This window comes from Augochlora pura, chromosome 2, assembly GCF_028453695.1.
Source record: "Augochlora pura isolate Apur16 chromosome 2, APUR_v2.2.1, whole genome shotgun sequence".
NCBI lineage: Eukaryota > Metazoa > Arthropoda > Insecta > Hymenoptera > Halictidae > Augochlora > Augochlora pura.
Window position 1 is genome coordinate 215816 of NC_135773.1, and position 26503 is coordinate 242318.

The 26503-nt window shown below is 51.5% G+C and overlaps 2 protein-coding genes across 5 annotated transcripts in view; one reads left to right on the plus strand and one right to left on the minus strand.

The window, feature by feature from the left end:
• Positions 1 to 11351, plus strand: part of LOC144476736 (uncharacterized) — a 64668-nt gene extending 53317 nt beyond the window's left edge. Inside the window, exons 2-5 of the mRNA XM_078193919.1 lie at positions 383 to 658; positions 8608 to 8723; positions 9836 to 10166; positions 10519 to 11351. Coding sequence (XP_078050045.1) covers positions 626 to 658; positions 8608 to 8723; positions 9836 to 10166; positions 10519 to 10728 — 690 coding nt within the window. The 5' untranslated portion in view covers positions 383 to 625 and the 3' untranslated portion in view covers positions 10729 to 11351. The remainder of the gene's footprint in view (positions 1 to 382; positions 659 to 8607; positions 8724 to 9835; positions 10167 to 10518) is intronic.
• Positions 11352 to 13879: 2528 nt separating this feature from the next.
• The window catches only part of Babo (TGF-beta receptor type-1 babo), a 38097-nt gene continuing 25473 nt past the window's right edge, over positions 13880 to 26503 (minus strand). For 3 of the 4 annotated variants that reach the window (XM_078196169.1, XM_078196167.1, XM_078196170.1), the window contains exons 4-8: positions 23644 to 23877; positions 22982 to 23215; positions 22379 to 22719; positions 21795 to 22034; positions 13880 to 21416 (exon numbers count right to left, since the gene is read on the minus strand). In XM_078196169.1, the coding sequence (XP_078052295.1) occupies positions 21294 to 21416; positions 21795 to 22034; positions 22379 to 22719; positions 22982 to 23215; positions 23644 to 23877 (1172 nt within the window). In that variant the 3' untranslated portion in view covers positions 13880 to 21293. The remainder of the gene's footprint in view (positions 21417 to 21794; positions 22035 to 22378; positions 22720 to 22981; positions 23216 to 23643; positions 23878 to 26503) is intronic. The other variant, XM_078196168.1, reaches the window with a different exon arrangement.

Below are 26503 nucleotides of genomic sequence, written 5' to 3' on the forward strand. Positions count from 1 at the left end.
TCCCGATCCCGATCCAGATCCCGACCGAAGGTAGGCCCACCGCTTCGGTAGGTCAGTGCCTGCGTCGACGGCATAATTGGCGTCGATCGGAGCACGTTGCAGATAAGATATCGGTTCGCGACGTTATCGCGGCCGCCCGCGTGACGAAACGCGGTAGAGTTTGGTTTGAACCGAAACGCCGGCGTTTAACTCTGCCCTCGTTATCGTTATCGGCAAATCTCAAAGATCGATTCAGTCCGTCGCAGCGCGTCGCGCCAATCGTTTCGGCTCCCCTTGGCGCGACGATTAGTTTCGCGCGCTCGGAAACTGCACGCTCGGAGGTACGCGGAGCAGCAGCGAGTCCGAGGCGAAGCAATAAGGGAGAATTGCGTGCTGTCGACAGATCGGCGCAGGAGCCATGTCACCGGACCCCTGCCACGGGTCGCGAGAAATCGACGTCGAACCGGGAGAATCGGATCGGCTGCTGCCGGACACGCTTCGGATCGAGTAAAACCGAGGAGGACGGGGATCGATCGACGTGTAACGAGGACGAGAGATCGGCCCGGCCCGGTGCAGACCCGGCCCGGTCAAGACCCGGCCCACCAGCTCGGAACCTACGGCCTTCCCGCTGGCCCGGCCAGCTACTATGCGAATTGAAGCTCTCAGCATCCTCGTCGCGGTAAGTTTCTCAAACGGTTTGTTACGGCTGCGCGTTCGGAGGATGTCTCGCGAATAAACGGGAGGAAAGGAATAAGCGGTGAAAAGCAAGGATCGCGCGGGACAGCCTAGCAATCCGATACGCGTTTCCCGTTCGAGCCAACAGATTCCGCGCCGCGCCGCGCCATAGGCCTCCTCGGACTGTGGAGTGCAGACGTTCGCTCGACGACGAAACGAAGCGAAACGGTCTCTATGAAACGGGTAACGGTGCATCGACTCGACCGACGACGCTCTTTGGCACGTTGTCGCGACGCGAACGACGATTGTCGCCGTTAATCGAGCAGACCTGCGAGTCGCAGCCGGAAAGAATCTGGACGTTATGGTGGCTGGTTTTACAAATTCTTATTAGACGGCTTTTTATTCCGCGAGGCAAACGGTATTGCGGTTGGATTTGAAGCGATTAACGTCGTTTCCCCGACATTGCGAGAATATCGCGGATTTTTCCGGCGAAGATCGATTACCGCCGGTGTAAATTAATAAATCCAGCCTTTCACCGTCGAGACTGCCAAGGCGATTTGCGATTTGCGATTTGCGATTTGCGAGTCGCGAGTCGCGAGTCGCGGCACGGATTGCACGCGGTCGAGAGTGTTGCGAGCTGCCGGCACAATGCCGCGAATTCGTTCGCAAACTCCCGAAAACTTGCGCACGAATCGTTTCGATCGAGAACGGAACGCTTTTTCACAGCCCTAAGCAACTTTAAAGCAACTTGCCGCATTCGAGGATTCGTGTAAAGGCGCAGCTAACATTATCGATAGCAATGTTCGAGCGATAACGCGGACGCGCGGTAATGACTTTACGCAGTTTGTCAACGAGTTTCTGCTAATTTTACTGCTTCCGGTGTTATCGCGGATTAATAATAACGCCAGAGTTTCGAATAACCCAGGCGACGGGCGACGGGCGACGACGCGACGATAAGAGGCCTATTAATTACGCCAGCGGACGGGCAATTCGGTTTAGAGCTTCCTCTCTAGCGTCTCGTCGAAACTGTGCATCGCTGGGCCGTCGTCGTCGTCGTCGTCGTCGTCGTCGTCCAGTTTCCTCGAATCGATTTCAGCATGGAAGCCGAACGAAACGACGCGTCGCGTAGATTTCCAGGACGCCGCGCGACTCCTGGGCTCCCAGGCTCCCAGGCTCCCAGGCTCCCAGGCTACGGTTTACGGCCGATATCAAATACCAGTTTTATCCGGCCGACGTTGCCCGTCGACGCGCGGATACTTTGCGCGGGATAAAGCTCGATTCCCACCGACGATCCACGCGACCGGTCGCCGAATCGGCGCCCTTTGGAACTCGCGGATTCCTCGACATTCCGCTTACCTCGTTTCACTCGTTGACTCGCATAACATTCCACGGATCGTTCAAAGTAAATTGCCGCGTTCTACGCGTTACTTGTTTTTTCGAGTCGAAGTAGCTTCGAGTGAAAAAGGTCGCATCTACGTGAAAATCTAAGAGGTTGGAAAAATCTGTTGCAATAACCACGGGACATTTGCTACACGTCGTTCCGTGGACGGACGAGCGACCGCGATCGGCGGTGGAAACGAAGCCTAAGCGATACCGATACCGATACCGATACCGATACCGTCTCGCGATTTTGATAAACGACGGCGGTCGCTTCGCGCCGCTACCCGACGCGCCCCGGCCGCGAGTAATTTAATAATGGCAGATTAGCGGCGCGCGGACGAGCGCGGTGAGATCGCGGCGACATTAGCATGCTAATCGTTCTCTCGGCGCCAATACTCGCAATAAATAATTCTGTTAACGCGAAGACAGGCTTGTATCCGCTACCGTTAGCCGCGCATCCTCAGGGTCCGGCGACGACGACGACAACGACGACGGCCCGATAACTTTCTAGGTTTATGCCAGGCGAGATCGGGCTGGGATCGGGCCGGGATCGCGCGGGAAAAACAGCCGATCGTGCAATAAATTACGTCGCGCGGCTGTATTTTATATTGGGTCGGCTCGCGCGTCTATCATTATCGGGATCTCTGCGATTATTTCCCCGCCGGTTTAAAAGTTACCGATGTCGCCTAATGCCGGAGCAAGATTCCTTCGGGCTATCGCGACGATAGCGGTCGTTAAATCACGGCACAACGTAGCAGGTAAACGCCGCCGCGATCTGCTCCAGACCCCTAACCGTCTAACCGTCTAACCGTCTAACCGTCTAACCGTTGGTTCGCCTCGGAAGCGGACTCGGTTTTATGTATTCGTTTTCGCGCGAATACAACCAAACGGGACGCGACAGAGCTTTGGGCACGCTTGCAAACGTTTGCACGTTTGTTCCCTCGAACGATTCGGATAGAGCCAACGATTGCCCCAAACGACTCGGACTTTCTTGGATACATCGCAAGTATTTATCGAGCGGTCCTGCTAAAAATATTCCTGCTGTCGATGAAAACAAAACGTTTGAGCGGGCATAAAGAAAACTCGGTCCGCGCGCGGCCGCTAATTGGTTAACAACCCGATAACTCGTGAAACCGCGCTCTCTTTATCAACGGAACGGCGGCGTCGCGTTACGCGTTCGAAAGTTTCGCTAGGGAGAATTACGCGATTACCAAACCCGGATTATATCTCGATAACGCGGCGAACGACGGACAATTTTACAAAGTCGAAACGTGTCGCGATCCATCAACTTTGTCGCGGCCGAGGCGAACGGGGCAGAACGGGGCAGAACGCGGTAGAACGCGGCGCGTGTAATTTGTTCGTTAGGCCAACCTATAATTTGTTCTCCAACGACAGCGATCCGCTAATTAATCGATCGATCGATCGATCGAGCGGCCTCGGGCGTAAATTGGAAGGCGATCGAGCGTCCCGATATCGACGCGTCGCCCAACGCATCCGCGATAGAGTCGCGTTCGTCCGGGAAATGGCAACCGGAATGTCGAATGTTTCGATGCCGCAAAGTCCACGCGCTCGCGCGCCCACGCGGTCGACGAGTCGCGAGATAAAGCGATCATCGCGGCTATTATTCGCGCGGACGATCGACGGCGGGACGAACCGAACGATCTCGATAATCGGCGCCCGGCGACGCGACGCGACGCGCGCATACGCGTACGCGGACCTGGAACTGGTTCGATGGAACTGGTTTCAGGGAAATTAGAAGAATTAATTGGTGGCTCGGTGGAAAGTACTTCCTCGGAAAAATAGGGATAGTTGGTTAAGCGATCGTTGCCGGACCCGATCGCGCGTTTAATTAATTGCCGGCCAGCTATCCGTGGAACGAGGAAGGCCAGCTTTTCCAGTCTCTTATTTCGAACTGGCGTCTTCGGGCAGCAATTCGAAGCTGCGCCCGGTACCATCGTTTTCAGAGACTGTCGGATTTCCGCGCGGCCGCAGTTTCAGCCGATCATCCAATAATTAGGGCGCAAGAGCGGAGCTCAACGTATCCGTTGGCCCTCGCGTATTTTAGGTTTGAAAAGATTCGAAGACGCAGTCCCACGGGACTCGATAATTATCGTACGATGTCGGATCGGGATGCTCGCATACGAGATGCGAGACGCGAGACGCGAGACGCGACGCAGCAAAGGCTCGACGCGATAATCGCGGGACGCGTACCTCTCGCTCTCGAGGTTCGCAGCCGGGGCAGGGCGGGGCGGGGCGGCCGACGGGGAATCCGCCGACGGAGAAGAAGCCCGGGATCGTTTGGGAAGGAGCGCGACCGGACGTTGCCGAATGGACCGCGATTATCGACGGACGCATCGTTCGCGGTCGAGCCTGTAATTTCAAAGAATTTTCAAAGAATATACCAGGAATCGTAGCCCGGTCTTTCTGCCTTCCGGTGGTTCGCCGAGTCGTGGGTGGATTGGGTTTTACCTTGGCCGCGTTGTCTTCCAAAGGACTTTCGGATCGCCCGTATTTGTCGTTTTCTCCGCGCCTCGACGAACCATCGAGCAACCTTCGCGCCGAACGAGTTGTCGCTAGAAATCTCTTCTGTATAATCGATGCTTCAAAGTGTCGCGTTAATGGTTGAACGCGCAATCTATCGACGGTAATCGCGACCAGGGGTTAACGAGAATCTCGTTGATATTTCAGTTGCCCGATTGCCTACTATTTCCGAAGCATCATCGTGATTACGCGTTGGCGAGCGCGCCAGAGAGTATCGAGCTTGTACGAACAGCGCGGCATCGATGTTCTCTTGGACGAAGAATTGCACGAACCGCCGGCTGACCTATACCGTAAACTATCAATAACGAGATGCTATCGGTAAGGTGCTTGTACCGCGAATAAAACACAAGCGCGCCTCTACTAATTGCGAGCTAAATTGAAAGCTGTTGCTTCTAGTTAAATATCGACTCGCGATATCCGACGGCGTTATCTCCGATCGACGACTCAAAATTTGCCTTCGAGGGTAGGAGATGTATGTATCTTTACGCGCGAACCACCGGATGCCCGATCGCGGATCGGAGCAAACGGAAGGGGGCCGAAGGAACGAGAAGAGCGACGTCGACGTCGACGTCGACGTCGACGGACAACGAGCTACGAGCAATTAGCGGCGCCAGAATTTTCCCACGTTACGATTGGCGTCGACGGGTTGCGAAACATTTTTGCGCGCGTTTCGAAAGAACCTCTCTCTCGCTCGCGGATACGGATATTCAAATCAGTCCCGTCCTGTTGCGCGGCCGTGGCGTCGCGACGGCGGCGGCGGCGGCGCCTGTTGCGGCGGGACGTCCAGTTTCGCCTAACGGCACGGTTTAGCGGCTGCGAGAGGCTATCTCTCTCTCTCTCTCTCTCTTTCTCCCGGGGATAGCAATAAATTAGCGGCGTCAGTCTGTCCAATCGCGGCTCGCCGGTGAACGGTTTATAGAAAATATGGCGACCAATCATGGCAGAGAATGTCAAGCGCGCTCCTTGCTCCGCGTGCCCGCGCTCGCAACCACCGCCTCCAGCCAGCCTCGGACTCCGCCGCGGTAAAATCGGGAATATCGGCGCGCGGCGTTACCATTATTCCGATCGTATCGCATTGTATGATAATCGCGGGCATCCGTCATCCGGAATTCCAGCCGGTGACCCGACAACTTGCGATGCCGGTGCGCGGGGACGCGTCGTCGTCGTCGTCGCCGTCGGGCGCCGTCGCGGGCGCCGTCGCGGGCGGAGGTGCCGAGGATGCTAACGAGCCGGCCTCGTAGGCGGCGGCGGCAGCCATTTCGATCTTCCAGGCGACTTCTCGGCTCGGCTGGGCTCGGCTCGGCTTGGCGCGACGCGACGCGACGCGACGCTTGCGAGCGATAGATAGTCGATTGACCGGCCGGCCGCCTTCCGAAACGGTCGGTCCGTCGACCCCGTCGTTATCGACGGGCCCCGGTTTGGGCCGGGTGCCGCGCGGACGTGACCGCTTCGCTGCTCTCGAGATTAACCCCGCGGGTGCTAAACACTTCCAACGCCGAATCCGCACGGGCGCGGCCCGCCGACCTCGAGTTCTTTGCTTTTAAAATCGAATTTGTTTTTCGTGTTATCCGGTTCGAAGGTTTCGAGACTCGAAACTCGAGTTTTCTTTCGAAACGATTGCCCCGAGCTGATGGTGGCTCAACCGAATGTAGCCCGAAAGCGCCCACCGGTCCGCGACACATCGTTGAACAAACGTGGAACACAGAACGACTCGTGCGCGTCCAAGGAATCGACTGAAATTCGTAAAGCACCGGTCGGCCCCGATACGCTCGAAATCCTCGAATACGATACGCGCGGTATCGGCCAGCTCCCAAATCCTATTTGCCAAGGAAATTTTGGAAGATTAAGAATTAGATAGCGAGACGCGAAGGATTAGCTCGTTGCTTAGGACCATCCGTTCCCCGGCTACCGGTAGCGTGAATCGTCGCGCCGTGTTTTGTCAGGGCCAGATGGTTTCGCTCGCGACGAGAGGAGGCGACGACGACGACGACGACACCCGACACCCGACAGACGCGCCACACACACACCCTCTTTTGGCGGTGTGCACCCCGAGCGCGAACAGACGCGCATAAACCGGCGCGTCGCGGGAGATGATCCAGCGATTCGACAGACGCGAGCGAGCGAGCGAGTCGGCGGCTGGCTGCTCGTCGTCCTCCTCTCGATAGCGAACGCTATCGGTCCACCCCGCGGCCGGCCGCGTTCCTCCTAAAGATTTGCCGGTCGACGGTTTCCTGTCTCCGAATTGCCACCCGGACGGACAACCGTTCGGTCGAAGATCTTTGGATTCTCGCACGGATTAGTTTCGCCGTGTTTGATCACCGAGTCTGCCTGCCCCCTCGGTCCCTTCGACGCGGGAAACGTTTCCGAAAAAAGTGGGGAAATCCCAAGTGGACGTGCCCAAACCGCGTCGTCGCACTCTGTTCCGCACGGCCTCTCCTCGAAGAGATATACAACCTCGGAGCGTGAAACGCGGCGGATAGCCGCCGAAACGTTTCTCGAGGCGTTGCTAATTGCGAAGGGAATGATACGGCAACGGGTCAAGGGGACTGCGATCGCCGAGACGCGTCCGCGTGCGGTTATCTGCGCAGACGATGGAAGGAAAGGTACATCCTCGGTAAATTGGTACATACATCGATTGTCCGTCGAAAGTTGTCGGCTTGGCAGCGCCTAGTCACGATGACGTTGCTTCGGCTGCGCGAGCGTTCGCAGGTTGCGGAACGATTGAGATCGCCGGACACGCGTACCAAGCAGAACCGATAAGAATCCGAGAAGCCCGCGCGTGGTCCCGACTAGCCGCTCAATGTACGCGCCGTGTCCCACCGCGGCGAGCGCCATCGAGGCGCGAGTTCCTCGGACGCCGGGCGCGCCGGCGGGTGAACCGTTCTCCCCGGCGGGCGACGGGCGACGGGCGACGGGCGACGGCTCAATTAAGCGGCACCGGCGTCCTCCGGAAACGGATTTTGTCGTTTGTTCGACGACACGCGGTTGTCCGTCGCAACGCTGCGAAAGATCGTGCTCTCGTTCGTAAAAAACGTTTGCTCGAGAAAAGCGCGGAGAAAGAAGAAAAAGAAGTTTGGCGACGCTGTACCGCTCGGCGGGTTATGTCAGGACCGTTTAAAGTCTTCGACGCGCGTTCGCGGCGCTTAATTAGCCATTGCGCAATGGCCGGCGTTGAGAAGGACGCGATCGTCGAAAAACGATGAAGCAACGCGCGCGCCCCTCGTTGGATGTAGGAGCTTGTCAGGCGTTGCCGTTGGTAACGACTAGAAAATTGAATTAAATGCCCGATAACGACGGCTCGAGAAGCGTTATCCGACCTCTAATTTCTAGCGACAAGATATATTCCGCAATTAAGTCGAAAGCGTGGCGGAGAAAGGGCGAGAGAGAGAGAGAGAGAGAGAGAGGAGGGAGGAGCGCGCCGAGATGAGACGAGACGAGACGAGACGAGACGAGACGAGATGAGACGAGAGCCGAGTAGGCGAGTCGAGGCGAATCGAGGCGGGGCGAGGCGGGGCGAGACGAACGCCGCGAGGCCTGTTTTGCATAAAAATTATAAGCCGAATTAATGTTTTCACCTCCGTAAACGCGTGTACCCGCGCTCATGCGCCTCGCAGTTTGCAGTCGGCGGCCGGTGCGTGACTAACGCAGTGGTTTATCGCGCGTTAATACCTCCGGTACTTTCTCACGGACGGCACCTCGACCCGACCCACCACCCTTGCGACTCGCCAAACGATCCAGTCGCCTTCCATTACCAAAACTTATTTCTTTGCCTCTTCTTTTTCTTCCTCTCTCTCTCTCTCTCTCCCTCTCTCTCTTTTTCTCGCGATTCCGTTTCGTTCCCTGGTAGCTCGGACGCCGAGCTTTGCGCGATCGATTTTTCGCGCTGGCGGCTATTCGCGAATCGTCGCGCGTATCTTAACATTATTTCGGTCTATGCTCCCATGGAAACGTTTTTACCGTAAATCTCTGCGATATTGTAATCGAGCGTAGACGAGACAGCGTTGATTCGATGGAATTGTTTGTTTGCCGCAGGTGGTTTGGCTGACCGCAGTCCTGTGTCCGCGGCTTGTTGCCGCCAACAACCTGACGTTATCTTTCTCTTCTCGTAGGACCAGAGAACATCCTTTCAGGGGACATATCTCCCGCTGGTAAGTAGCCCGCGGTCTCGCGATCGGCCCGCGGTTCCCGGCTCGCGCAATCTTTCTCCGGCGATACTGCGACAGGCGGGCGAACAGGCGGCCGAGCCGAGACGAGACGAGGCGGCGAGTCCAATTCGAAGCGACCGTCTTCTTCGCGGAGGTTGGCCCGGTGTCTCGAGATGCGACCCTGATCGAGCCTAGCGATTTTTAGCTCGAGTCCGGTCGAGGCGTTGGAATAAAAGCGCGTGACGCGTTCGCGACGCGACTTTTGACGCGGCATTGGTCATTTTGATTCGCGGGAAATGTAAAGTGATCGCAAACGGTGCGCGCCCGATACGATTTTGCCGAGCGGGAATCGCGATTCGGATCGCTGCGCCGTACCGCGCCGCGCCGCGCCGCGCGGCGTTGGCTCGGCGGCGAGTTTATCGCCAGCCGGGCGACGCGTTTCGACCAACTGAATTTCAATTTTCAATCAGCGCCGGCGACCGGGCCCGTATATCTCATCCGTGTCGCGGCGGAGCCCGGCCGATATTTATTACCGCGAGTGTGTCGGCCTGTCTTAATTATTATTAATGACTCGGGCGATACGCGGTACGCTCGACGAGTATGCGCGATCGGCCAAAGTATCGTTTTACGGACGCGGCGTCTCTCTCTCTCGCTCTCTCTGCCTCTCTCTCTCTCTCTCTCCTTTTCTCGCCTCGCGGGGCCTCTCGGGGCCTCTCGGGGCCTCGACGACGGGTGAGGCCACCAACTGCATTCTATCGCGCGATTTAGACGCGAGCCGCCGAGTCACCGGCACGAGTGGAATGTTTGGTTGAACCGGAACGGTTCCCGGACTTTTTCCATTTTTCGTCCCTCCTTCTTTCGCTCGTTCCGAAAGAAATCTCGGGCCTCGCGGGGCGCAGGGCCGGCCCCCCTCCGTTTGCCGGTTTCCGCTTCTTTTCGGTTCTTTTCGCTTTCCGGAGAGGAGTGGAGAGGAAAGGAAAGGAAAGGAAAGCAAAGGAAAGCAAACGAAAAGCAGCCTCTCGAAACAATTTCTCTTGTCTGATTTGTGCCTCTCTCTTTCTCTCTCTGTTTCTGTTCCGTCCTCTCGGGCCACGGCGCGGCGGCGAACCCTCCAGGACGCAGACCTCGGACGACACGACCAAGCGGATGACTTATCGAGAGATGAACATGATTCTGCGACAGGAAGGAGGCGAGGACGGGCTTCCAGTCGATTGCTGTCCTACGGTATTGGAAATGGTGGAACCGGTCGGCGGTCGAAATCGAGACGACATGTACGTCCAGCTCTATCGGGATGGCCAGAACGCTCAGAGGTTCTTCGAGTACTCCTGCAGGCCAGACGTTCTCGACAAGCCGTGCAGGTTCATCGACCGGAAGTTCAGTAACCAGTCCAGATGTGTGCAGAACTTCTCGTACACTTATGCTATCATTGAAAATTCTGGATCCAAGGTACGCGATCAAAATCGTCCGCGAGCCTAGCTTTTAGTCGGCTCCCTCCCCTTCCGCTGCGCCGGCTCTCGCGCCGCGCGCCGCGCGCCTCGCGCCTCGCGCCACGCACGACACACGACACACGCCGCGCACGCCTTTCGTTTCTCTCGGTTCTCCTCTTGGCTGCTGCCCGCCGCCTCCTGGCGCGGAGCCTGGCTGGAGACCGTGCGCGACGAGTTTGTCGGGCGCAGAGACTATGCGTTCTCGCCCATCTCTCCGTTACACTCGAAACACATTCTAGCCTCCGCAGGAGGCTCGAGGAGCAGAAACGATGGCAAAGTTCTTAACGAGCGGCGACGATTGTTTTCAGAAGAGCGCGAAAGGGGAGCACAAGAGGCATCACAGGGAACGGCTAACGTTCACCGCGAACACGGAGGGCGGATCCATGTGGACGTTGGACTACATCAGGGTTCGGAGCGGCTGCAGCTGCGAGGTCATGCCGAAACCGAAACCGAAAAAGAAGAAAAAGTGCAAAAAGTGCAAGCCACGGGGGGACCAGGACCTCTTCGACTCCGAGACGTGAGATCCGTGGAAGGTTCTGGGGTGTCGGCGCGGTGTCTCGCCTCCAACTAGCCTGCGAACGCCGCCGATCTCGATCTCGACCTCGGTCTCGTCCTCGTCCTCGTCCTCGTCTCGACGGCCCGACGAGCGCCGTCGAGGAGCAAGAGGATACACCGCGCATCTTGAGACTGAGAATTTCCATTGACCGATCGGACGAGATGACAACGTTACCAATGCTGCCAGGGTTCGCTCACGTACCTGGGCTCGATCCTCCCCGATATCGCGGAGTCGGTCCGACCGTCGAATCGTCGAGTCGTTTCCACAAAGATTCGCGGTTCGTCGGTCGCGTTTAACGCGCCTCTCCAATATCTCCATCCTTTGTCGCGATGCGATAGAGCTTCTTTTTTATTACACTATTTATTGTTAACATACCGTTCGAGGTTGGCGATAGATTTCAGGGAGGAGGATTCTGTCAAACTGTATTCGAGCTGTTCTAATATTAAGACTAAGTTTGATCCGATGAAAGTTGAAAGTTGAAAGTTGAAAGAACGGTCGCTGTAGTCGAATCGATTTTAGTTGGAGGCTCGAGGTTGTTTGTTTGTTTGAAAGAAAAGCAAGGAAATGCTGATTAGAACGTTGATGGGAGACGACAGTTTTAAAGTTTCAAAGTATTCCGCCTAGCAACGTCCAACATAAGCTGTAGTATTCTAGTAAAGTCAATCGACTTGGCCGAGGCCATGGCGCGAGCATGTCGGTAGAATCTCTCTCTCTCTCCCTCTCTCTCGTTGGACGAACGCGGCCAGACCGAGGAATTCGAATTGATCGTTAAACGTCGGATAATCGTACAAATTCACACTTTCGTATCCCCTAATGTAAGAGATCGATATTCGCAACGTTGAAAATGCAAGCTAGAAATCTGAATAAAGGACGCGCAGCTTGTTCGCGAATCGAAAGACTTCCCTTAATTCGAGTATTATCTTTCGTTGTCGGGGTATGGAGAAGCGCTGGAAACGCGATACGCGCACACCACAATCGGTATTGCTCCGTTCAAATAACACGTACGCGCGCGCGAGTCTCGATGGAGTTTGTATTTAAACGCTTAGGCGAGATTTTCCGTTTCCATACGCGGCCAGTTCTTATCGCGCACTCATACCTGTATATCGCAGAGTCGTGCCTATTTGTTAAATCACTGCGATAGCCGTAAGAGGAATGTAATACTAGCTTAATATTAATTATAGCGTAACGTTTCACAGATCTGCCTACAATTTGTTATGGTACACTGAAATTTATTTAACCGGTACAACTTGTACTCGACGATAATTATTATTTTTGTTTACTCGGTTTCCTATTAGCACCGACTTTCCGGAGACAGCCGAAGAACGTGCTACGAGGCGTTGCATTATCTAGTAGCCATGACAAATATTGATAAATCCGAGTTCGTACGCGCCGAGGCGAACCGTAGGAAATTCGAACGGCGAGTTGCGTACTCTTAAGCGCGATTTTTATTGAAAGCGTCGCGTTTACTTTACGCGATCGGGTAGACGAATACCTTTTTTTTACCAAGTTAGTTTCTAAGTAAATATATATCGAACCAAGAGCTTCCACCATTGTAACAATCTTTAGGATTCACTCGTTGTCTTGTACATATCGGAACAGGTACAGAGATATATCACCGTCAAAATAAATTTCTACTCCGCATGCGTTGTATTAGCTTAGCGTATAAATTATAAGCAACAATATCGTTTTGTTCAGCATTAAGAGTAACATTCGATAACGATGTACTTAAATAAATCGCAGTGTTCAATGTACACAGCCATGATCGCGAACAACAAATGGTTATTACGCCATTTCTCCGTTTCAAAGTATTTATGAATGTACTATAGTAAACGTCGACGCACGTTTTATCCCGTTAAGGATCTTTGCGATAATTATATTTTTTACTCCGTCGTAATCGTCGTATTAATATCGTAACAAGCGATTTCGTGTATTATAACTACGTGTCATCGGGCTTACAGATTTATGTTCTGTGTCGTCGTGTAAACATTGTACATAAATGCTATTAATACAATTGTTATAAAACGTTCCTCGCTTATTTCCGGTACAGTAATCCAATCGAAAGAATTCAGAATTCGATTCCAAATAAATAAGTTTCTAAAAAGTGAGAATAAGATTTTTATAAAATATAAACATTAGTGATAGACGGCTGCGTCGCGTAAGACAGATTTATCGTTGCAAACGAACGAAGCGAATGATTTTTGCCGCCTCTACTAAAATTAAAATGTAAATTTTAGTACGAATCCGTAGGCGATAGTGTGTCGCCTCTCGCGGCGAAACTGGAAAGCTCGATTCGAGGTCCGCGTCCAGCGCCAATTAGTATATGGCGAAACGCTGAAACTACTAGCCAAAACGTTTCGCTAGCAGTTTCATTTTCTCCTCGCTTGCTACTAACTGGCGCTGCGCAAACTTCTTGCAGCATATGTAGGTAATTGACATTTTCATGAGTCGACATTCAAAATTATCGGTAAAATAGAAATAGAGCTACCGTTACCAAATGTCCTCCCTGCCTGGCGATCTATATCGGCTGACAGTATTTTAAAGGTTATTACAAATAATAACTTGATCCGTTTGAGTAAACTATAACAGCTCGGGTTGTCAAAGTAAATTATTTATTTATTCGAGCCAATTACTTTTCAGACCACTGTGGCGTCGTTATTAGTAGGATCTGCGCGGACACGCGATGCACGAGGCCCGGAAATCGCGCGAAACGATTCGAATAGTCTCGCGAAGGATGCTTCGGGGGACACAGACATGTTCCAAGAGGGCGAAGTATTGGACACGATTCCGGTTACAAATATACGTGACACGAAACTAGAAAAAGGAACGCCACCGTGCACACCGATTCCCCATCCATTTATACGATAATTGCAAGCGTTCGTCCTAATTCTCGATAAACATTTACACCGTTATGTACAGGATACACGCGATACACCGTGCTAGTGGAAAGAAGGATGAAAGAGACAAAAGGGATTCTGTCTCTCTTTCTCGCTCGGGGGAAACGTTGGGAAAGGGAGCAAAATCGAACAGGCGATCAAAGAAAAGTTCGAGCGAAGGATTGTTCGGCGGATCTGCGTTGTTGTCGCAACGTTCGATACCAGTGGCACGTGTACTTCGAATTAAAAATTTAGAACCAGTTGTTGAGATTTATTCAAATTACCACATACAATGTGTTTTCCTTGAGTCGTAATTCTAGTAACGATTGCTAACATTTTCAAGTCGTTGAGAAAATCAATGAGTTTCTTTAGATTACAGAGTGATTTCAAACAATGGCCAGCAGCGAGCGAAGAAAAGTTGTTGCGCGTTTCGCATCGATCGACTCTCGGTTACGCGTACGCGCGCGTTTACAATTGGTGACAAGCGCAAATTGAAACGAATGGATGCGAAATGAAACGCGGGTAGCCTATAATTTTATTCAAAAGAATGTATGTCTCTTGTTTTTTTATCGCAAAATACAAAATAGAAGATAGATGTAAGAGAGAAAACAGAAAATACACCGTCAGCCAAAAGTTTGGAATCACCGGACGACTCCCAGCGAAACCACGTCGTTCGATGGAATAAATAGAAATAAACGGAGCAACGCAACGGTTTGAAAAATGCTCAATTTATTCGCCGATTTCGCAAATTCGTGCAATTATTTACACTCGCGCGACTTTGTTCGTTCGACTCGCGCGCCCCGTGTTCGGTAGCGAGAGCGCGTCGACGAATCGGAAAGGAAAGCCGGAGAAGAAATTCGCGTTCGCAAGACGCGCGCCAATTCCTCGTAAAAAGAATAGAATCTTCGAAAAGAACGCGAATTCGCCGATACGATATTTAGCGGTCGCTGACTAATGCGCGCAATGTCGGTGCACAACGTACGTAATTCTAAAAGCCATCGGGGAACGGCTGAATCGGCTCGACCGCGGTTAGCTAAACTCTTCAAAATTACAGGTAACATTCTAAAATGTGTCGTTCGCGCGTCGATTCCTGAAATCACGCTTTCGAGACGTTCGATTATCGTTTGACTGTGCAGAGGTTCAATTTTGAGTGGTTTCGGCCAAAAACTTTGACTCGCGACCGACGTTTCAAACATCCTTCTTCGAATCGCGACTGCTCTTTTCGAGAATCTCTCTCCTTGCGATTGCTTCCTTTTCGAAAGCACTCGCGGCGCTTTCCTCGAATCGTTGGAGGAATCGAGCATTGAAACGGCGCGTCGCGTGGCGTCGCGTCGATCGCTCGTCGAGACGATCCAGCCCCCTGCTGCCCGACGTTACGAGGCCACGCGTTCCAATTTCTTCCGAAAAATTCGAACGCGCGCCTCCCCTCGTTCCTTCCTTCCTCTTTCCTCTTTTCTCTTCTCGTTCGGTCTCTCTAAACTAAAAGCAGACGACGCGAGGCGTCGCGCCGCCTCGAAAGGTACAGGTTTCTCGCAATCTAACACGCGACGCAGGTATACAAGCGCCTCGTATCCGCGCGTTTCATCGTTGTTACGCGCCGTTCTTCCTCTTACACCTCTTTTTTTTTGTTTGTTTGTTTGTTTATTTGTTTGTTTGTTTTTTGTACAAATAGGGAATCGAGGGTGGGGGTGGGTGGGGTACTTACACCGTAAAGGAGCGAAGAAGAGTTACAGAGGGATGAAATATATTATTTGGCAGTTTGTCGTTTGTCGGATATGAGTCAGACTGTTCTGTGCTTCGAAACCTAGGTGACGGTTTGGTGCGATCCTTCGACCTCGACCGATCGACGCCACCGACCACGGGGAAACGAGTGACGCGCGTGACGTCTGACGCGCCTGGAAATCTGACGGCGATAAGAGATATGGATAGTCGGTCGCCAGGAAGTCAAATATCTTTCGGGTCTGCGCGTGGATTGGCCCCGGTGTCTCGGTTACGTCGCGTTCTCTCTCTCTCTCTCTCTCTCTCTCCCTCTATACATATATATGTATATAGGGGCGCAGGCACTCGAACGCTGTGGTCGCTGTTATATTATATCGCTTATAGTCACATTTGCTACTCGATTCTGTAGTCAATCTCAGGGTGGCTTCGACCATCCCAAAGCTTCTTCGTTTACTCGAACTATATCCGGTTGCTGTATAATTTGTCAAATTACAAATAGAACAATTCTCTGTTCAATTTGAACAATGTATACGTTCTAGTTTGTTTCAGCCGGCTGACGCACCAAAGGATGTCGAAATTTTCAATGAAATTCAAGTGCCTGCGCATTTCTACGACATACGGTTTTCGTACACGAATGATTCGAGACTATTCGCGATACAAGATTCGAGATTCGGGATTCAGGATTCTAGCCGTCGCGTCGGACGGTCTCGAAAGATATTTTCCTCCCGGACGATTGTTAATACGTGAACGTGTACGTGTATGCTTGTGAGAAATACTCTGTATATTATCATTAGTGGTCTCTCGCTTTAGTTAACATTCGATCTGTTATTGGCACAAAATTGTACTAGTAATATGGAAATACCTGCGGGACATGGTCGCCGATGGTGTTTCACGATAGGCGCCGCGTTACAATCCTTTGGAGGAATCGTAACAATACCAACGATACCCGCTGCACGACGTAGACGACGGAGAGATGAAAACGAGCGCGACGTTTGCTATCGTTTTTCGAAACTCGCAGGTTCGCTCGAGGGCAGCCGTGTTCTCGGCATCTCTGCCGAGCGAGCCGTCCGTGAAACCTCATCGACGGCGTTAACTATATCGTATGTACGTATCGTAAAATTAACCTACATCGTAATAGGAATGTACGAGAAAAACCACCGACGGCGGACGAGCCACGCCGCGCTCGCCGGGACGATGATCCATTAAAAAGAACGGCCGCGATCGTACAGACCGCGGGCCAACTATTTAACTTTCGATTATTTACCTACTAGTCGAACATTAGATTGCTCAGTCTTTTGGTGGGTTGCAGAACCTGCGATATATCTCGCGACGGGAACGTGCACGCGAACGGTCGGTGGCGCGCGCGAGACTCGCGCTCGCTTCGCTTCGCTTCGAAAATCTCTTATCGGGGAAACGCCGAGGGCGAAGGATCGATCGATCGATCCGCGATCCCTCTCGTATTGGAGACGAGTTTCGGTGCAATCTCGATCTCTTGCGTGCAACCGCTGTTTCGCACCGCTTCGAACCCGGTCGCCGCCGACACCGCTCGCGTCGTGGAAACGAACATTGTCCGTGGGAAGACGCTCGTGCCATTCGCAACGGACGCGACTCCTCGCTCATCACTTATCGCTTATCGATCGACTTTGTCCCCTTTGCGGGGTCGCTACTAGCTTCTTGCGTCTACCCGGATCTTTTTAGTTGAACGCTCTACCGTAACGAAACGATTGCAGAGAACGGGAGTCTTCCCGTTTACCTGCACTCGTTGAGCAAACGGGGAGAAAAGAAGGTCGTTTCCCGACCGAACAGCACAATTCTCTTCCCGTAAACTTGACATTATTATCGGTTCGATCGCGATAGGTAGACGCGGGTGTCGGCAGCGAAAGGGTTGATCGAGGGTTGATCGCGGCCAGCTGGGTTTCGAATTGTTTCGAGCATTTAGAAAACGGAAGAGAAAAATCAGTAGAGACGCCCGTTGGACGTCGGTTGGTAAAAAACAATATAAAAATACAATTATATGGTTCGAAGGATCCTCCGTCCCTTTATATAGTAATAATTGTATGTTCGCAGACTTTTACGTTGACTATTGGATGACAAAGATTTCTTTCTCTTTTCTCTTCTCTTCTTACCGCTTTCTTTTTGTTCCTTTTGCTCTTTCTCGGTCAGGCTTCGGTTCCTCGAAGTCTACTACCCCGGCCTGTCTAACATCTCGCGATCAATTTGTAACCTCGTCGAGCAAGTAAATCGCTTATTGTAACGTTACCGATTACGTCGGGGACCGCGGCGAGCGAGGAGCCCGCCGACGGTCCCAAGGACACGGTCGAGCTTCGCAGAGAGACATACCATACGAGTTCTCGCATACTCTTCTCATTCGAGGCTCGCTAAATGCGCGCGACACTCCGTCACCGCGATTGCTTTTCGTCATCACCGTCGCGCGTGCCTCATCGTCGGCGATGGGACCGAATCGTGTTGCCGCCGCGTTAAAAGACACAGTGTTCGTCGAAATACGGTCTTAATCTACAAAATAAACGCGTTCGCTGCCAATAACTTCGTCACCTCGGTAAAAGTGTGAGCGCAGCTCCAAAACGAGTCAGTACGAAGCTGCTTTCCTTTCCGCAGGATCCTGTCGTTAACCACTTGCCTCGTTATTTTTACAACACTTTTATAATGGAATCATAGAGTAGTCTTGATTTGCTTTACGCGCCAATTTGTTACACGATTTTATTAAATATATTATGCCGACTCGATTATCTCGAATATTTTCTGTTGGCGCAACAAAATAATATTCTCAACCGGTAACAAAGATTGGAGATATTTGTTAAAACCAATGTTCTGGAGGCAAGGGATTGACTAAAGAATACGAATTACATAATACTTGTCTTGAAACGGCAACGCTTGCGCCAGTTGCTGTTCCAAACGAACAGAGACGAATAATTTACTTAACTTATAATGTACATAATAATTTATAAGAAATAAATAAATATTCGTTAACTAGAATCGAACACCGCGAGTTGTCGCGTCCTTCGTGTTATCCTTTGTCGAAGGGAAAACACGGTCCCATCGCTGTGAAAAACGCTCGAGACCATTCACCTCGCGAATTCCATGGGAGACGTTTGAAAAGTCGCTCCGTGGAAAAATATAGCAAAGGTCAAGGTCATTTCGACTCGAGGCACGCGTTTACAATTGAAATCTCGACATTCTAGCGTCGTATATCTTCCTGTTTCCGAATCTTTCCTTTTTCTCTATCCTCCGCGAAAAAAATTCCCGAAAATATAGTTTCTCCAATGTTTCTTTCTTTTTATCAGCTCATTATTTTTTCAATCTCCTTCCTTCGTTTCGTCTCGCTTGCTTTCTTAGTTCAGTCTGTCTTGCACTCACTCTCACTCTCTCTCTCTCTCCCTTTCTCTCTTTTCATTCTTTCCATCTCGTGCTCCGTTTCTCACAAGTTCTTTCTCTCGCACGCGCAAAACTGTATACAATCATCCTTGAGCTTAGCACCCTTCAATTTCAGCCTTCCTGTGTTACAAAGGAAACACGTATCGACAGTCCCGCGTATAGCGATGCACCGCGTTCGGTAAACACGCGTACAGTGGCATACGCAAAAATAGTTTGTTTTGAGCAAAATATCTGGGCATGTCTACAGACTAAGAATACGTACATTATAAAAAGGATACGAACGAGAAATGAAGCCTGGAAGTTGCGGAGAAACTTCGTTGTCGTGGAAATCGTGTGTGCGGAGTATCGATGGCCGGGAAAATGGTACGGTAGAACCCCGATTATTCGAAAGATTTTCGAGCTTTTTTGGAAATTGTTTGTCTTTGGCCCGTTACCATAACTCTATTCGTATTTTCTTTGTTTCATTAGACTATACCGTTGTTCTCAGCGCTATCGATAGCTGTCGCTTTTTATCTATGCTAGTTGCCCAAGTCTCCTCTTGATCCGTTTACGAAAACTGTCGAGCGAAACTTGCGTATAAAACTTGATAAAATATCTCTTTAGTAGGTATTTGTACCTACTTGTTCCCTAACGACGACGCGCATTCCTCGTAAACGATCGAATGTAGAAAACACAAGGAAAAAATATGTTTCAAAAACTAAGATATAAAAAATTTCATATTTCTCGATAAACGCGTTCAATCTCTTGTTATCGTATCGTTACGATTTTTCTTCAACGTGAAAATGTACAATCGTTTTTAAACAATTTTCTCGAGTATTGACGTAATGAAAAAGCTGATCTACCTTATTTTAAAAGCTACAATTACGACGGCAGGTCGATCTCGGTCGACCGAATAACTTAATCTCATTCGTCGGTCGAAGAAAAATGTATTACAAATTGTTGGCAGTTTAGAAGATCGAAACTCTTGGTCGATATGTCGGCGTATACCGTAATTTATAAAATAAATTGGTGAGAATCGAAATGGTGGTCCGAGCAATTCGGATAATCGAAGTTCTACCTTACGCGTGAATATTATGTTTCCAGATCGGAAAGCAACGTTCGATTACGCGAAGAAGGCGAGTCTAAAGATACGCAATTGTATCGTTCAAACGAAGCCGCGCTTCGTATTTTCGACTACTACGATTGCTGCCCGTTTCCTCTGATTTCCTATCTACCCTGTATGCGTTACATGATCGCCGGAACCGCGACCTTGCAATCGTAGAAACGAGAAACAAAGATATGCATTTCTATGGTAACACGGTACGTACGCGTACGGTATATACTCCCGAAAAGAAAACGATCGAGTCTCTGCGTGCACCGGTAAAGCAACGAGAGTTTCGCTTGTTTGTAAAAGTCACCAAAAAACGAACACGTGAAACGGAACAACAAAGAGAAGAGAATATATTGTGGTTATCCTGACGTCGGAGGCCGTGTATTCTCGGCAAAGAAAAAGAATCGTTCGACGGAGGGACCAAATGGTGGGTCGCGAGCCATCCGGTGCCGCTATTCCGCACCGTTACTGATCGGTGCGCGATCAATCATAATTGGAATGAAATCTCTCGCGAACGAAGCGCGGTTCGGTTAATTGAGCCCATACGCCCGACAACGAATAGACGTAATGATACGTGTGTATATATCAATGTACAAATTTATCGTTAATATTACTCAATAAACGTCGTTATATAATAAATTTATATACTTTGTTATCCTTATCCTTTGCTATTCAATAAATATACAGCGGTAAGTGTGACGCGTGACCGAATGTCGATCGTATTCGATCAACCGAACGCGTTTTCTGCGCGGGTATTCCAACCGATCGATCGACGGGACCGGATGGTTTGATCTTCGGAGACTGCTCCAATCGATCCTTGTCGTTTATTTTACACAGTACCGGCAACAATCGTTGGAGATGTCGTTCTAAAATCCGCCAATCTAGTCTTTTACCGAACATTCTGAACTTTTGGAACGAAAAAAGTTTGCCCCGAGTTCATCCTGACCAAACGACCTCTCTTGTAGTAATTTCCGGTATTTTGGACAGGCTGATACTCGGAGGTTGTGGGGTAGGACCCGACGAAGTCAACGCGATTTAAAGGAACGTCGTCTCGATTTCTCGAACAGTCTTTCTTCGTTAGGCTCTCTGCATCTCTATAAAATTCTCGGGATCCGTTCAGCATCCTTTACTTTCCTCTTTCTACATTTATCTGTCTATCCTCTCTCTCTCTCTCTCTCTCTCTCTCTCTCTCTCTCTCTCTCTCGCATTCGCTTTCTCTCTCTCTCCGTTTCTCTCGCATTCGCATTATCTCTCTCTCTCTCTCTCTCGCATTCGCTTTCTCTCTGTCTCTCTATCGCGCGCGCGCGTGGTAACACGGCACATAAATCGTTTTATTGCAATAAGCGTTACGGTACGAGTGTCCATTCGTGTTCTGAAGCACTACCGTCCTCGCCCCTCGTTTCGACGGTCGACGACGAGCGGTTTACGATCGTTTCTGTCCTTGCCGATTCCAATTTACTTCAGGTCCTCCGTCGCGCCGTAGTTTCCGAGGGACTTCTTAATCCTAAGCGCGGTTAATCTAGCTGCCGCGTTGTGATACCAGCACTCCTTCATTACCTTCGACATCACCTGCAGTGCCTGCAACGATTCAACGGAAAATCTTTCGTCAGAATGCTTCCTAGAAAATGAACGATTCGAAGTAATCGGAGAGATGCTGGACAAACGAAACGGAACCCTCAGAAATATTGGAAACATTTCACGCGTCTTTTTTTATATTTTTCATAGCCATTTTATTCAACCGCCATCTTTGGAAAATTAATTTCGCACGTTGTCCAATGATCCAGCTCTTTCAATATCTCTGAAAGATTCTACACGTTTGGTCTAATTTGAAAAAATGTTCGTAGTAAACAGATCGTAACGATGGCTAAAGAATCAAAGAGTACGAATAATTGTCGAAAGACAGACGATCGTTAGCAATTGATCAGCAAAAAGCAAGAGGATAGTTTCCATACGTACCTCGATCGACTGCCACCGGTTCGGTATCGACGGCCTTTGCCGGTCGGCGCAGACGACTTTACGCATCTCCTCGATCGTCGGATCAGAAGGCACCAAGTCGTAAAACGGTAACTGATATTCGTCGTGAATCCCGCCGACGTTGCATCGCCTGGCGATCTCCCAGAGGATCAGCCCGAGAGCGTATACGTCAGCCCTCTTGAAGGAATCAAAGTGGTTCATGTTTATCGTCTCTTCGAGAACCTGAAAGCAGAACCAACGATTCTCAACCACCGTCTCGCTCGCCCTCTCTCTCTCTCTCTCTCTCTCTTAGTTTGAGAAATACGGTCCGACGCAAACGCCCAACATCTAGAAAATCTCGAGCATATCGAGCATTCTGTGGCCAAGTGTAGCGACTGTTCGCATACGCTTCGACGCCAAAACCACGATCAAATTGTCCGGATTTTTGCTCGACGATTCTACAAGCTCTAGAAACCGATTCGTGGACGATGCCGGGCTAATCTTACGAAAAGAACGATGCGTCGAGGTACGATGCGGAGCGGTCGCGCGTATAAAACATAAAACGATCGCTTTGACTTTGCAATTACCTCGGGTGCCATGTACCGTTTAGTGCCGACCCGATTATTGAGCTGGATGTCGACGGTGTCCGTAATTACGTCGTGCCTGACGGCCAACCCGAGATCGCCGATCGCGCATGTACCATTCGTTTTGACGAGGATGTTCTTCGACTTGAGATCTCGGTGCGCGATCGCCGGCTTCCCTTGCGTGCCGACGATCTCCATGTGAAGATGCGCCAGCCCGGTGGCGATCGACAACGCCATCCTGATCATGCCGTTCGTGTCCACGGTCGATCTGTTCAGATAATCGAACAACGAGCCCTTCTCGTGATAGTCCGTGATCAGCCATAGCTGCGTCCACGTGCCGTTATCTGAAAACGGAAAGACGACGGACAGGTATTGCCGATGTCCGATCGATCGTGGCCAGGGTCGTCGGAGGTAGCCGATGCTCGCGACAGTTCCGCGAGCCACCCCCCGCGCCCCTGTCCGCATTCGCGGAAACGGGGTTGGACGACGCGAGCAGCGTCGCGGGGAACGCGCAGCGATCGGCGTCTACCGAGCGAACGCGATTCGCTGGAAGCTACGTTGGCGCAGCCTCCGCCAACCGTGTTCGGTAGGTCACGGTCGAGTTACCTTTATTATCGGCAGCGATGAACCCGAGGATGTTGTCGTGCCTCAGCATCACCGTCTGGTAAATCTCAGCCTCTCTGAACCAGGACCTCTCCTCCCGCGAGCTGAAGATCTTGACAGCGACGTTCTCGCCCCTCCAACGACCACGCCAGACCTCGCCGAAGCGACCCTTTCCGATCGTCTCCACGAGCTGGATCTGGCGGGCTATACTCCGCTGTACCAGAAGCGGCAGACCTACTTGGGAGAGGATGGGCATTGAAGAACACGAATTTCAGTATGATTGAAGATGACTCGTCTGCGTAAAACTAACGCTCTTCGATTACGGCTGTTGCAACGCAACGCAACGCAACGCAACGCAACGCAACGCAACGCAACGAAACGGAACGGAACGAGACGCCGAGTAACTTTGAATTTATCGTGACTCGATCGCGTTTACAAGTTCTTTCGCTGAAACGATGCGACGACAGCTTTCTTATCCTTCCGCGCGAAAGAACCTGCAGAAACAGGGAGCTAAAAAGGGAGCTGAGAAACGTCCGAATATGTATTCTCTATTCTCGGATGGGACTAAATGGTATATCGCTTCGCGAAGATCCCGTTGTTGCCGCGAGATCGACGACGATCCGTCTCGAATAAACTCGGATCAGGAAAACTTTCTTTCGTCTTACCCGAACCACTGCCGCTGGTCGTCATCTCCAGCATGTCCCTGATGGTGACAGCGCCCAGAATGGGTCGATCCGGCGCCTCCATCGAATCGTCTGGGAAATGTCCGGGCGGCCTCCTCTTGGTCATGTGTATGTGATAAATGATCATGACGATCACGCAGATCGCGCAGATCGGCACCGCTATCGATAGCGCCATTTTCCAAGTGACCCACGTCGCGTCATTGCCACCCGAGGACACTTTTCGCAACAAATCTTCGATTAGGCTGTGCTCCGCGCGGAGAAAGAGCTCGCATGCGTGAAACCGCTCTCGGGGAACTCGTCTTCGCGTTCCGTCCACCGAAATCGGGGCAAGCTCCGCGACTTTGACGACGTGCGATGTTCGAGAATATTTCTCGCCGGATTTCAAACTACCGCAACTATTACCGAGCGCAGAACCGATTGCCGGGAACAATCGGTTGGTGTTTTCGTTTCTGTCGCGGCAGCGGGATCCGGGGTAAATAGCAAATTCGAAAGTAAAGTTTCTCTCTCGCGAAACTTTCACTGGCGCGGCCGTGTGTCCGCACGGATTTTCCGTTTCCTTCGTTTGCCGTTTGCCGTTTGCCTGGGTGCGTTCGATCGGAGCTTGCAGAATTCCGGCGGGCCGAATCGAGGCTGCGTCCCCTCGAGCGAAAGAAGGAGAAGCAGCGAAGCCAATTTCACAGAGGAGATCAAAGGGAGGAGCAGCCAAGCTTCCAGAACGAGCGACACGCGGAAACCTCTTTAACGGGACGTGCCGAACGAAAAGTCATTCCCAAAACCAAGCCGAGCGAAACCCAAGCAAAAATTCAAGCCAAGTAAAAGCATGCGCGAGCGTGAGCGCGAGCACGAGCTCCGCTGAGACTCGATATGGGACTCGGTGGGACCCATTGGAACCCAGCCAGAGCCAGAGCCAGAGCCAGAGCCAGAGTGCGGCGTTCGCGGGTTCGATTAGAGGCGTGCAGCTTGCAGTTGGAGCATCGAGCGGGAACTTTTAGTCGAGGGAACCACGACTCCTTTGAAAGATGAGTCAGCAACGACCGAGGCTCCATCGGTCGTACGTACTTTCGCGCGCATCTTTCATTCGCACGTCCATGTCCACACCGCCGCAAAACAAAAGTCGAACGACAAACATGGTCGCATCGAATTAAAGCACAATTCGAGTGCGAACGTAAACGTACGACACAGCGTCTCGATGATTCACCACCTTCTCCGTCGATATCGTTAAAGCTGAACGGTTTTCTTTTTCCAATCCGGTTAGTGTACACGTACATACATACGGTGATGCAAGAACCCCCGTGAGTCATCCTGCGGATCCAACGCTCGTTTGCGCGATCGACGACGGGCCGCCGACTTACCTGACATAACCTGGCGATCCTCTTTTCTCGAGATATCACGCGGATGCTGTTAATCGGGGTTACAGCGTTCTCGGGGAGAAATCACACAGAGGAAGGTTGACGAGAGATTGTTTAGTTCCCGGTGCCGGTGCCGGTGCCCGGGACACCTTTTGGAATGTTCGGGTCGCACGACCGGACTCGTATCGAAATGGCGAAATAGCGAAATTTAACGAGGCTGCGACGAGCGCCGCTTCTTAGGGTTTCCAGAGACCATCTCTCTCGGTCGAGGGAACTCGCGATCTACCTTCTTTTCCATGGTATCGCGTCCGCCGTCGTTTGCTCGAGTCTCGACGCTTTACTACCAGCAGGCCTATTACCGGGCCGTTTACGACCCCGGTTACCGACCGGCGGCCTATTCGTTCCCATTTAACCCCTTATGCCCCAATTATCGCGTTCGTTGACACCATTCCACCCGGGAACTGCCTCGTGGATTATGGAAAACGCGCGACTAGCCTTACGGTTCGAGGAAGCTCTGTTCAGTTTCTCCGGTCGTTGGGCCGTTCGGCATAAATCGAACCGTGATCGGCTCAAAACTTGGACACTCCTCAGAGTTTGGGACAGCACCGTTTGCGATAACGTTGTTTCGCTACTTCTCCACCGTCCACAAGCCGTATATGTATACTCGATGGAACAAGCGTAGTGGCTACACGAAAAGGTGGTAATGGAGTATCGAAGAACCGAGGTCTCGAGTGTCGAGTGTCGAGTGTCGAGTGTCCGGTGTCGGATGTCGATAGCTTCGAGACGATTCTGGACTTAATTTCGAAAGAAACGACAGTTCGCGTCGCGATCACCGATCATCGACAAATATTTTTCAAGAACGATTCTAGAGAAGTTGTACAGTTCTCATTTATTTGTTCATCGTCAGATGCAACTTTGATCTAGAATTTCCAACGTGGAAACTCCGAAACGGTTGGAACGAGAAAACTCTCAGACTCCGACGAAATGCGTTTCGATGACGGAATATCTAAAAGGTGTCCGAATTCGGCAACTTTCTCCGAATCGTTCAACTTTCTATCGAAGCCAGCGGAAGTCGAGGTGTCGATGTCACGATAGCTGACACGTTAAATAACGGACTTCTCGAGCGGACGAAGCGTTAACGGCTCCGCCGAGCGGATCCGCGCTACTCGCTGCTGCGTTTGTTCCATCGAGGATTCGTGGAGTCGATCGACGCGATTCGGATGATTGGTTATCCTCGCGCGGCCGAATGTTTAACGGATACCAAAGCTTTGCCGTGGGAAACCCGACGACTCGCGCGAACCGGGCTTCGATCGAGGGAGTCCGCGCCAAGATCGCCTGGCAATTTGCGACGAACCACCGGTTTCATTCCCCAGGAGGAATCCGATTAGGTGGCGAACAGCGAGCGGACCGATCGACGGACAAAATGTCTGGATGATTGCACGGGCATCGCGAGCCCTGTAAAATTCGGACAGGATTCGGGAACACGGGCCTAA